The sequence below is a fragment of the Prionailurus bengalensis genome, chromosome C2 (assembly GCF_016509475.1).
Source record: "Prionailurus bengalensis isolate Pbe53 chromosome C2, Fcat_Pben_1.1_paternal_pri, whole genome shotgun sequence".
NCBI lineage: Eukaryota > Metazoa > Chordata > Mammalia > Carnivora > Felidae > Prionailurus > Prionailurus bengalensis.
This window is the reverse complement of record NC_057350.1, coordinates 12746596-12759842: the sequence shown is the minus strand read 5'-3', so window position 1 is coordinate 12759842 and position 13247 is coordinate 12746596. Positions and strand designations below refer to the sequence as shown.

General features: G+C 52.3%; 1 protein-coding gene across 2 annotated transcripts in view; it reads left to right on the top strand.

Annotated features, from left to right (window-relative positions):
* The window catches only part of EVA1C (eva-1 homolog C), a 77033-nt gene that overhangs the window by 31212 nt on the left and 32574 nt on the right, over positions 1-13247 (top strand). For both annotated transcript variants that reach the window (XM_043593738.1, XM_043593737.1), the window contains exons 2-3: positions 5343-5539; positions 8398-8521. In XM_043593738.1, coding sequence (XP_043449673.1) covers positions 5343-5539; positions 8398-8521 — 321 coding nt within the window. The remainder of the gene's footprint in view (positions 1-5342; positions 5540-8397; positions 8522-13247) is intronic.

Here is a 13247-nt window from a genome sequence, read left to right as displayed (position 1 = left end):
TTATAAAAGAGATGCTGCAGAGTTCCATGGCCCCTTCCACCATGTGAAGGCACAGCAAGATGGGGCTCGCTCTGAACCAGGAAGAGGGGCCTAACTAAAATGCAATCATGCTGGTGCCTTGATTTGGGGCTTTCCAGCCTCCAGACCTGGGAGAAATGAATTTGTGTTGTTTATAAGCCACCCCATCTGTGGTGTTTTGTCATAGGAGGCCTGAATGGACCGAAACACTAAGCAATGTGTTGACTCTGCCCAACGCAATGGGAGGAGTGCACGTGCTCACTGGGGAAGCTGGACAGCACGCTGAAAGGGGCACTGGACTGGGAGTGGGTCATCTGTCATCTGCCCTTTGTTTAAGAGCAACCTTGGCAGCAGGCTCCTGCTCTGTCACAGTTCCTACTTGTATCCTGGGAGATGCCTGGTCCAGGGGGCATCCTCGTTTCTAGCAACCTTCCCCTCCACCCGCTTCTCACACCCTCTTCCATGGCCACTTCTTGGACATCGCCATGGTCTCCAAGTGCGCCGCCTCGAAATCACATGGGGCACAACCTCCTGCCTCTGCAGCCTGCTGGTGTGGTTGCACCCACCTTGAGCTTGCTGGATCTGAGCAGACCTCTATTCCCTCGGGCCTCTCCTGTGCTCATTTCCTGCCCTATATCTAGCTTGGAGCCGACGCTCCAACATTTCAAGCGCCCTCCTGCTAGGACCCACTTTCAAATGTGTTCCACCTCAACCCACAGCGAGAAATATAATTTGCACATGACCTAGGGCTCGTCTACATATGTATTTACACACACACACACACACACGCGTACGTGCATAGGTCTCTCCCAGCTTTAACTCAATCACAGTTGTTTAAAAATCTGTCTCCGGACATCAGTTCTTATAACTTTAGCCCTGTGTCTCTCCTCCCCTTTACCAAGTTGTTGCAAGAGTCATCCGTATAAACTGTGTTGTTCCTTATGGCTGCTATAACAAATCGTCACACACTTGGTGGCTGAAAACAGCACAGATGTATTTTCTTACAGTTCTGGAAATCGGAGGTCTAAAATCAAGGTGTGAACAGTGCTGCGTTCTTCTGGAGGCTTCAGGGCACGGTCTGTTTTCTTGCCTTTTCCAGTTTCTGGAAACCACCTATATTCTTCGGCTCATGACTCCATCGCTTCAAAATCTGGTTCCATTGCCACATCCTTTATCCACTTTGGCCATCTTATAAGGACCTTGGCGATTCTATTGGGCCTCTCAGGTCCTGCAGGATCACTTCCCTATCTCCAGATTTCTAAGTTAATCACAACCTCAAAGCCCCTTTTCCATTGTAAGGTAACATGTTCACAGGCTCCCAGGAGGGGACCTGTGAACATCATTGGGAGGCCACTATGCTTCCTACCACGTGAACCATCTTGGATTTCCTCAACTTTCCTCAACTTTCCGCTCAGTGGCTTCTGTCCCCACCCACCATCCCAAATGCCTCTCAAGAAGGTCCGTGATGTCCTCTTTGTTGCTGAAAACACTAGATACTTGTAACTTGTCCTTCTTCCTGACCTCTTCTGACACAGTGGGCCAGTCAGAAGGAGGTGTGGGATGCAAATGTGGAGGGATCCTGACCCCAAGGTTTGAGGGCCAGTGGTCTGTCCTCGGGGGCATCTCCTGCCGTCACTCTCGAGTAGCATCTGGTGTGGTTGTGGTCGGCTGAAGAACGTGATATCTCTCCACTGCCCTTGTCCTGTCGATCCTCCGGAGGCTCCATGGAGTCTAGATGTCCTTCATTTACTTAAAAGCATTGGTCAGAGAAAGGTTTTTTTAAGCAGTTTTATTTACCTACCTACAAAAAAATGCGCCTATCCCTAGTGCATAGCTGGGTGACCTTTCACAAAGTAAAACATGTATCCACCTTTCAGATCCAGAAAAGAGCTTGGCCAGCTCACCCTCATGACCCCTCCCTGTCGCCAACCCCTCGTCTCCCAAAGGTGACACTATTCTGGGGAAGCCCAAGTGGTTTTAATTATTTTCTTTTAAGTAGACTTTCTTCTTCTTTTTTTAATGTTTACTTATTTATTTTTGAGAGAGAGAAAGAGAGAGACAGACAGACAGGAGCACAAGCACAGAGGAGCAGAGAGAGGGAGGGAGAGAGAGAGATTCTAAAGCAGACGCTGAAGTGTTAGCACAGAGCCTGAGGCAGGGCTCAAACTCACCGTCCCATGAGATCACGACCTGAGCTGATACCTAGAGTTGGATGCTTACTCTCCTGAGCTACCCAGGCGCCCCTAAATAGACATTTATTTGTAGAACAGTTTCGGGTTCAGGACAAAGTTGAGTGGAAGCTACAGAGAGTTCCCAGATACCTCTTGTGCCCACACAGACAACGCCCTGCGCGCCACCCCCCCTGCACTGTCCATGTTCCCCATCAGGGTGGCACGTGTGTTACAATTGACGAACCCACATTGACACATCACAGTATGGACCTCAGTCCATAGTTCACGTCTGGGTTCACTCTGGGTGTTGTGTGCTGTAGGTTTTGACTGTGTATAATGACAAGTGTTCTGGAGGTTTTGACAAGCGTCCATCACGCTCGTGTCCTGCAGGGTAGCTGTAGCTCCCTGAAATCCTCTGCGCTCCCCCCCGTTCAGCCCTCCCTCGCCCAAACCTCTGATAACCACCGATCTTGTTACCATCTCTGTAGTTGTACCTTTTCCAGAACGTCATGTCGTTGGCATCATACAGCCTGTAGCCTCCTCAGCCTGGCTTCTCTCACTACTCATGTGCATTTAAGTTCCCTCCGTGTCTGTTTACAGTTTCCTCGCTCACTTCATTTTAGTGCTGAATCATGGGCGGACACAGGCATAGGTTTTTGAAGAAGGAACTGGACTGAGCATAGGGCAGGTGTTACTGCTGAAGTGTCTTCTTTGTATCTCATGCTGTTAGGACTGACACATTCCTCTCCCCGCTCAAAGTGCAGAAGGGCCCGGAAGGCCTTGAGAGGCCATCCTCTGCCTTGAGCTTCTGCCTCCAGAGCACCGTCAGAATACAAATACGGCATGCGCGGGGGCTCCGGCCACCACACCCCACTCACGTCATGTTTTGATGTAAATGGTCCCACGGAGATCAAGTTCTGTTTACTGGGGACAGACTGCATGACAAATAGAAGAATGGTCCAAACAGCGGAAGTTTCTTTCCCACTCGTGTAACAGTTTGTGGAGAAGCCTCCATGAATCTTCTCCATGAATCTGGGGCCCAGGTCCCTTCTGGCCTGTGCCTCCAACACCCCTGGCCCTGTCATTTCCTTCATCTAGCTAGAGTCACGCATGGCCTGTCGGGACAAACCATTAAGCCGAAGTCTTGCTCCCAGAATTGATGTAACATTTTAGTCAGCTGGTCACCCAGTGTGGTCCTGGGGAATGGCGTGGTGATGGGCAAGAAAGTTTTAATGATGAGTTTCAAGAGACACAAGGGAGGGCGTAGCAGCCTGGGGAGCTTCGGGGTGGGTGCTAGCCTGGGGCAGCATGAGGGCGACTCTGAGTTCCCTGGTGTGGCTCATCGTGGGGAGCTGAGATCCCACAAAGGGGCTGGAACTTTCCCAAGTCATGCCTTTACCACGGCCCGCCTGTGTCCCGCAGGAAGATGCCAACTTGTGGCCGTGGGACCACCGAGGGGTCTCTGCCTCTCCTCTCTCCATGCCTAGAGGGGAGCACAGTGAGAGTGATGACATTGTTCTGACCAGCAGGACCCTGACTCCACCCCCCACTTCACCCCCTCCCCGTGCCTGATGTCAGTTTTGCGGCTCAAGCTAGGGTCTGCTTCTCCAAGTGGCCTTCTTGGCCTATTTATGGCCGCTTTCAAGGGTGGGAAAGAAAAAGGGGATGGCGGTCAGAGGCCTCAGGTCTGGGTTACATGTCGAACAGTCCCCCTCTTCACCTTCCGGTTGGTGAGTGTGACCATCCTGTGGCAGACGTCAGGGTCCCTTTCACTGTGACTTTCAGGGAAGGCCGGGGAGCTGGAGTGGGTGCCCTTTGCAGAGAACTGTGGCCTGAGAGGATTATGAAACTTCAACAGGAATAACTTAAGCACGGGCCATCTGCGTGGGAATTGGGGAGTTCTGAAACTGCCTTCCTCCACACCCCCTCCGCCCCCTCCGAGGCTGAGGCCTGCCAAAGCCGTCTCCCACACACCTCACCAGAAAGTCCCTGGCTTCCCTCCCAGCTGCCTTGCGACTGACCTCATGAGGTGTGAGAAGGAGGAAAGGAATCTACATTTCAGATGAAGCTTCCTTCCTCCTTTCTGAGAAGTGGTCCAGGCCGCCCGCGCCTGCCAGGTCACGCACACAGCTCCTCAGAGCCCGGGGCCCCGTGGCTCGTCCAGTCTGCTTGGACGAGGAGCCAGGGAGGCTGGGACCCGGAGCCTGTATGAGTTTGTTGCGGCTGCTGTAACAAAGGACCGGAGGCTGAGGTGGCTGAAAATGGCAGAGATTCATTCCCTCTGGAGGCTGGAAGGCGGAGGTCAAGGTGTCATGGGGCCATTGGTGCCTCTGAAGGTTCTAAGGCAGAATCTTTTCCTTGCCTCTTCCAGCTTGTGGTGGTTGCAGGCAATCCTTGGGGGTTCCTTGATTTGTGGATGTATCACTCCAGTCTCTACAAGGCTGTCTTCCCTCTGTCTCTTCTTATAAGGACATCAGTCACACCAATCGAGGGCCAGCCTCCTCCGGTATGGCCTTATCTTAACTAATTACATCTTCGAGGAGGCTGTCTCCAAATAAGTGACATCTGAGGTTCCTGGTGAACATGAATTTGAGGTGGGACATTGTTCAACCTGCAACAGAGCCCCACCATCCCTCCCTTTCCCCTGGCCCCAGAGCAGGCCCTTACCCCACATAGGCTGCCCTGCTTTCCTGTCCAGGGCCCAGGAGTGGTTACCCCGAAGTAAAATGGCATCCCCTCACTCCAGGAAGGCCTGGCCTAGCAAGTGGGAGATCACGGAGCCCGAATCTCTCCAGGGACAGGCAACTACATGCCCAAGGGACCCCCACTTGGAATTTTTTCCCGTTTTATGGAGATGCTTCAGGATTTCTTGGCCCTTGGCCAATCCCACAGGGAAAGAGCCCTCCCAGCCTTCCCATGGGCCACTCCAGACCAAAGTTTACAACCCAGATGGGAAAACTGGCACCTGGCTCCATTAGTCTCAGCTACCAGCCTCGTTTGGGGTCTTCTTCATGGCAGCCGCTAGGGAAGCTCCACCCGGCGTATTCCGGACTACCAGCCCTTCCCCTGGGGAGCTGAGGTCCTCTTGCTTGGACATCTGTGAAGGAGTGGTGAGTTCCTGGGCCTCTTGTAACCCAGCTGAATATTTTCCAGGTTACCTAACCAAACTCCTGCAGAACCACACCGCCTATGCCTGCGATGGGGACCATTTGAATCTACAGTGCCCTCGGCATTCTACGATAAGCGTCCAGTCGGCCTTCTATGGGCAAGATTACCAAATGTGTAGCACCCAGAAGCCTGCCTCCCAGAGGGAAGACAGCTTAACCTGCATGGCACCCACAACACTGCAGGTATTATCTTTCGTAGATGTTTTAGGATAATAAAATGGTCCTCTCTCTCTCCTTCTCTCTCTCTCTCTCTCTCTCTCTCTCTCTCTCTGTATATATGCTTGTGATTATATAGTTTGCTCAAAGCAAACCTGATCCACCAAAACCCCAACTTATACAAATCACCGGTTTCACAAGTGAGCTATTATTTGCTTCTGGAAAAGGTTGTTCACCAAACAAGACTAAATGGGATTCCTGCCTGCTGGGGAGCTCCCTTAATAAGCTTGCCTTACGAATTTATTCAGAGACGTACCCCTCACTGCCGTAAAGCAAAGTACAGTCGTGCTGGCCTTCACCCTCCAGGACCACCTGTCCCGTCGATACCCCAGTAGAGAGGGAACGTGACTCCTTTAGTGGAAACCACGGGGGGCTGTGTGAGGCAGACAGTCGAGATCCTGACCAACTTCTCAGAAAATGCTCTCGAGGAAGGGAAATAGCAATCATGGTCTTTAAAAAAAAAATGGTTTTCTTCTCCAGTTGTAGATAATGACATTATTCTTGTTTCGAGCTTCTTTGGGTGGCCTCTGCTGATTTGCTTTTCTGTCAGATAGTACCAGGAATTTGGGGAGGGGGGCAGCTAAGACTTTCTTTTGGGGGGGGAGGGTTGGGATTAGCAAAAGGTATAGGAAGAGGTCAGGACTAGTATTTCAGTGGTGATTTTAGACTATTCGTGGCTCTTCGACTGTTTTTCAGCCGCAGGAAATGGGGGGAAAGATAAATTTGCTAGGAAGACTAAGGCCTGATGGAATTGGTGTTCATGCCGTGTAGCTCTCTCTGAGGTCCAAAGAGGAGAAGCCAAACTCATGTGATAATATAAGGATTTTTCTATTTCTTACACCACTTACTGCTTCCATTCCAAGCGTCTAAGTATCTAGAATGGCCATGTGATGGGTAAAGATACCAGCCGAGTAGCCAAAAGGATGTGTTTGAGTGAAATCCCTGGACGTGGCTTCCACACCCCCCGAGGAGAGGCCACCTGTTGCTTCTGGAGACCAGCAGCTACTTCCTGTGGGTGCCCCACCCAGCCCCCAGTCCTGTCCCTGGGGTGCCACTCCAGGAGCTGTATCCCGGTTGGCCTGCCCCCAGTCCTTACCCCAACTGCCCTGCCCACCCTTCCCCGCCCCCCAGGCCGGCTGCCGCTCTCCTAGGTACATAAAAAGAACACCGGCCGGTGCCATAGGACGGGTGCCCTGCTTTGTGGAAATATGAACCCCTGGCACCTTGGAGCTGCAAAGAATGGGCACCACCCTCGCTCTCCAATATGGTGCCTGGCTCTGCCAGGCAGGCCTGAGGGAAGCGGGCGTTTCCAGAGCCAGGCAGACAAGTTAGCATTTGTGAACACGACTCCAATTGTTGTTCAGAAGGTTTGTTTGCCAGAAACATCCCCCGTGCACTGCTCTTTCATCCAGAGGGCAAGAGATCCTTTATTTTGTGTCTTTTGGGCCGCGTTTGGGAACTGAGGCAAAGTGCTTCCTCCTCCGCAGAGTGAGGTCGCCTAAGGCTGGAGAGAACAGGTGTCGATGTCCACCCAGGGGCCCCTCAGCTGGTCTGGCCCGTGACTGAATGCCGACAGGAAATCCCCCCGCCCCACGCATCTCTCAGCTGTTAACCCCCTTTGAGAACAGCCCCGCCTCGGGTCCCACTCTGTGGTTGTATCACGTGGAGCCACACAAGGGCTGAGTCATTGCACGGTGACCCTCAGCCATGAGGATGTGTCCCATCCTCTGGGAGGGGGGGGTCCCTGGGCGTTTTTCCAGATTTCATACCACCTCTGCCGGGCCCCTGAGGTGACAAGGGATGCCTGGTAAGGCCAGCAGCCTTCATGGAGATATTCCATAATCTACTATGAGAGCATGGCGATTCGGACAGTCTCGTGAAGCTGAGGTAAATTGAGTCCAACAGTAGTGAGTAGATTCTTGGGAAACGTATAGTGTGCTGGGTATCCTGTTAGCGGACACTAAGTGTAAGACCTGTGTGTTACGGGCAGCGCCTGTTGTGTTTGGAGACAAGAAGCACGGCAGTGAGGCCCCTTTGTGACCCTCCACAGGGCGATTCATGGGCTTTTGCACGGAACAGATTCATTCACAAAGGAGTGTGCACTGTCTGGGAAAAAAATGAGGGAAAGAGAGATTTGAAGGAGAACTTTGGAGCCAAATGAACAACAGAAGGCCTGAGTTTTCCAACGAGGAAAATTACCCCCTGGGGAACAAGTAGGCCCTGTGCCCTCCAGGTTGGCAAGGGTGGGAAGAATCAGCTTTCTAATGTTTATTGTTTGGCCTGTTTTGGGTTGGGTCTCCCAAGGCCTCCCCCAAATGCTGAGTTCTCTGTGGTCTGTGCTCGGCCGTTTCTAAGGATGTAGAGCGACGGCCGTGATTCCTGGTCCTCACAGGGCTCTCTCAGCTCTGCAGCCAGGGGGACGCCTTCCGGAAGGGACCTCCGCGTCCCGTCTGGCCCACGCTCCGAGGTCCTCGGGTCTCGCTCGTGTTTCCCGAAGCCTCCGTGATGCAGCACTTCGGTCAAAACCATCGGCAACACTTCCACTCGAGGAAGACTGGAGGCTGGGCTTCTGGTGGGGGCCTGGCGCCGTAGGGTCGGGTTTCTTGCTCTGGGACAGACAGGGAGACAGGGAGCCGACCTGGTCAATGCACAGGTGTGCGGTCTCAGACACAGCTCATAGCGGCTCGAAGGTTCTTTGTGTGGCCCCCAGGCCAAGCAGACAGGTGTCCTTTCCTTGTCAGAGCCCAGAGCAGCCCGGGTGTGGGGTCTCACAGACATCGTGTGTGGTTTTCAAGCCTATCCCTTTCCTATCCCCCTCATTTTAGAAGGTGCTGGATGAATGCCAGAACCAGCGTGCCTGCCATCTCCTGGTCAATAGCCGTGTTTTTGGACCTGACCTTTGTCCAGGAAGCAGTAAATACCTCCTGGTCTCCTTTAAATGCCAACCAAGTAAGTAACTTCTGGGGCGGGGGGGGGGGGGGACAGTGTGTTTGGGGTGTGGATTTCCTGTTTTATTCACACCCTGATGGAAATTCTCCGCCAGTGGGTGTTTGTCCAACTTGGAAACTTGTTAATGGAGATGTCCTACCTATTCTTTTGTGGTGTGTGTGTGCACATGTGTGTGCAGCCATATATCCATGTGCATTCTTCAAATACTCGAATTCAAAACATCCTTCGTAGGGGCGCCTGGGGGGCTCAGTCAGTTAAGCGTCCGACTTCAGCTCAGGTCATGATCTCGTGGTCCATGGGTTCGAGCCCCATGTGGGGCTCTGTGCTGACAGCTCAGAGCCTGGAGCCTGCTTCCGATTCTGTGTCTCCCTCTCTCTCTGCCCCTCCCCTGCTTGTGCTCTGTGTGTCTGTCTCTCAAAAATAAATAAACATTAAAAAAATTTTTTTTTAATCCTTCGTAATATGTACAACCCAGTTGTACCCATGCTAAAGGTATCAGGGGTGGCAAGAGGCTGAAGTTGCCTTTCCCCAAAATGGGGAACTGGGTTTTCCTTACTCAAAGGAAGCTCACATCGGCCGCTGGGCTATGGTTCTCTCGAGAGGGCCGGGGGGCGCATTTGCTGCTGGAGCCCCTGGTTCTAGATCTTTCTGAACTTGCTTCTTCCGCTTTCACCTACAGCAGGGGCTCCGCACACAGTGTCTTTCCCTAAGGGGAAAGAAAGAGGAGGAGATTCCGGCTGGAGCAGCCTTTCTTATTCAGATTCTCACACTTTTCTCAGTTGACTTGTGCCACATGTAACTCACATCAGTTTTGTGATTAACCCGTTAAAGACCACAAGTAACTGCCTTTCAGCGAGGAGGTCACACGTGCAGGTGTGGAGAGCCTGCTTGAGAGAAGCCATGGGTAACTGCCGCATTAGAGGCTCCTGGCGACCCCGAAATAACCTGCTGGAAAGAAAGCAAAGTTATAGCAACAATATTTAACCAAACGATGATAGGAAGGCATGATCACTTTAAAAATTCTGCACTGCCACCCCAACGCGTTGGCTGTATTTTCTGCACTTTGTTCTCTCTTGGTTTCTGCCTCTGGTTCCCAGCATCTCCCCCAAGACAGTGGCAGACTAGGTGCCGGAGGCGGGTGAAGCTTTAGCTCATACGTGTGTAGTAGTTTCAAGTGCACATTTGCAGAGAAAGCACTGGAACCTTCCAGCAAATACCCAGCCTTCTGTCTTAAACCCTTTCCTTGCTGGGGCCCAGATGCCTCAGAACAGCCCCTCTGGCTCTTCCCCCCATGCTGTGTGTTCAAACACACATTCACACTCACATGCACACACTCATTTGCACGCACACCCACGATTGCACGCTCACATTGCACATAGTCACTCATACATGCATACAATCCCCCTCCCCCCGTACGTGCTATCACACACACACGCACTGGCACACACATACTCACACGTGCACATGATCGCAAACACCCACACACAGGCCCGAACTTTGCAGACCAGCCAAACCCTCCCCAGGAATCCTCGTCACCTCCTGTCTCACTCAGGAAGATCCCGTCTACATCTCTGTGTTCTTAGTAGTGTCCTTCCCATGGCTAAATCTCAAAAAACGCTGTCCTCTTTCCATGGTGGAAAAGACAACCCTTTTTTTTTTTTTAAGTTTATATATTTTGAGAGACAGAGAGAGCATGAGTAGGGGAGGGGCACAGAGAGAGGGAGACAGAGAATCCCAAGCAGGCTCTGAGCTGCCAGCATAAAGCCTGATGTATGGCTCGATCTCACGACCCTGGGATCGTGACCTGAGCCGAAATCAAGAGTCACTCAACTGACAGAGCCACCCAGGCGCCCCAAAGACAACCCATTTTAAAGCGTGTTCAAAATGTTAACGGTTGAAGGATCTGCGCAGTGAGAATATGCCTGTCTCTTGTGATATTCTTGGAAATTTTTCATAATGCGAAGTTGCAAAAGACCAACCCGTAAAAGACGTAAAAAGGCCCCTGTGGAAGTGGCCGAACCTCGACTATGTCAGTGCCAGGCCACAGCCTTATTACTGTGGCCAGTGATAAGGTCTGATTGCTCATGTCATTTCAGCAAAACACTGCTGAAGCACCTACCGTGCACAGGTGTGGGGCCAGGTGTTGGCGTATGAAGACAACTCCTGTTTTGCAGAACTTTCTTGGATGGCGGCTCCAGCTTGGAGAGCTTCCACGTTCTTTCATGCAGCGAGCATTCACCTCGCATAGCTGCTTCCTTCTTGCCTTTTACGTTCTAGCAAATATCAGCTTTCTCCAGAAAGATCGTATCTGTCCAGAATACATCTCAGGAGAACCCTACTCTCTTGGTACTTTGCCAGGAGCTCAGGGGGAATTGAGCCCAGCAGGGGTGCAAGGAAGGCTTTCCTGGCTAGTGATGGGGCTGGGGACTGCAGACTAGGGGTCGGGCACAGAAGGAGCACTTCATATGGAAGGCTGTGGCCGGAGGGAGCAGGGGGCTCTGGGGAGCCAGCAGGAGCACCGGATGGGGAGTTGGAGCAGGATCCCCGGGACCTGATGGGCAAGGAAGGGGGTGGACTCCTTCTGTGAGGGGCATTAAGCAGGGAGGATGCGTGGCTGGGGTTTTCACGTCCCCTCTGGTTGCCCCATGTGTAACAGATGCGGGGCACAGCCCTGTATCTTAGGCTGTTTGAGCTGCTCTAACAAAATGCCATCAACTGGGTGGCTTATAGTCAACAGGAGTTTATTTCTTGTAGTTCTGGAGGCTGGGAAGACCGAGATCAAGGGGATGGCAGCTTTGGCACCTGCCGAGGGCCCGCTGCTTCACAAATGGCTGTCTTTTTGCTGTAACCACACTTGGCAGAAGGGGCGAGGAATCTCTCTAGGGTCTCTTTCGTTCAGGGCCCTAATCCCATGCATGGGGACTCCACCCTCATGATCTAAGCCCCTCCCAAAGGCCCACCCCCTAGTACCATCAAGTTGGGCATCAGAATTTCAACTCGAATTTAACAGGGACATGATCCTTCAGACCAGAGCGCCTTGGGTAATGTAGACATTGGTGACCTGAGGCCCTGCAGGCTGGGAGGCGGTCCCTGTCACCACTGTGAGAGGAAGGCAGAAGAGAGGTCGTTCCTACCCCCTCCAGCCTCTGTTTCTGCAGCCCTCTCACCCCGGTGGCTCTTCTCTGTTTCTGATGCCAGCCCAAGCATGACACTGACACTGATCCTCAGAAGGCACCCCCGCTGCTGCAGCCAGGGGCCCGGGGAGCCAGCCCTCATCGTGAGAGCCGACTGTGGGCATTTCTTCCCAGCTCTGCCTGAGTGCAGTGAAATCTGCCACAACGGGAGTATTTACACCAGGGAGATGGGCAAACGCGATAGATCAGGGCTTGCCTGTGGATGGTGGGAGAGCTATTTTGCCAGCAAACCTCAGTAGAAAGAGCCTTCTTTTCTCAAGCAGGCACCCCGCTTCACCTCCTTAAATCTCATCCTTGCAGAGAATCTTGGTTTCCGTGAGGCTTCGGATTTTGGCAGTTCTGGGTTCATAACCCTGTTTGCTGTGTGGCTGCTGCGTGGCCTTGGATAGCATAGGGAAACTCCCAGGGTCGGCTCCGTGACCCAACGGTAGAGTGAAGACAGTGCGCCTTCCACACTGTGGCAGAGTGTGTAAAAGTACGGTGTTGTGTCGTGCACTTGTGCTCAGTAATTGGTAGCTGTTATTCCAGGAGGCAGATTAAGGTCATTCTTGCTGAAGATGTGACTGACCGAAAGGCAGTGATACCCAGATGTTGGGGGGCTGAGGGGCGTCTGCCCTGGGTGCAGGCATGAGCAGCGTATACCGTAGAGAATTTTAAAAACACGGTAAAAGTGAATAAGGATCTGTCTGCATGTCAATATCGCCCCGCGTGGCCTTGTAACTAACATCAGTAGTAACACATTCTCATCCTGGCAGATCACCCTCTCTGCCCTTCTGTGGAAGGCCACTGCTGATATGCACATGTGTATCTGTGTTATTAAAGAGGACTCACAGAGGGGCACCTGGGTGGCTCAGTCGGTCAAGCGTCCGACTTTAGCTCAGGTCATGATCTCGTGGCTCGTGAGTTCAAGCCCTGCGTCGGGCTCTGTACTGACAGCTCAGAGCCTGGAGCCTGCTTCAAATTCTGTGTCTCCCTCTCTCTGTGCCCTTCCCCTGCTTGCAGTCTCTCTCTCTCTCTCTCAAAAATAAATAAACATTATTTTTTTTTTAAAGAGGACACACAGAGCCCCCTAGTTTGCAGAATCAGGAAGGGGACTTTGTTACTGTTGTCCTGGTTTTCCCACTTCCCCGGGCTCCTGTCACCCTCCCTGTCCAAACCCACTGGAAGGCTGTGTATGCCTTTTCTAATCTGAGACCACTGAGCAGTCTCACCCAGCTCTAAAACAAATTCTCTCTCTCTAAGAAAAGGAGCGATTTTGTTAGTGGCCCCACTGTGTTTAGGGCCCAGAAATGTCACTCTTAGGCGACAGCGAATTAGTACATTCTTAAGGAACCAAGTGACACATCATCACACAGCAGTAACCCCATGTATGCAAGGTGACACTCACAGGCCTCTCCGTTCCGAGAGATGGTTTGCCCATAATCTGAGGACAGGATCACTGGAGGCCTTACATGGAGGTGTTGTTTTACTCTGCGTGAGTTTGGCCAGCATCGAGGCCTCCTTTAATGAATGGGCCTTAAGACATCAGAGAG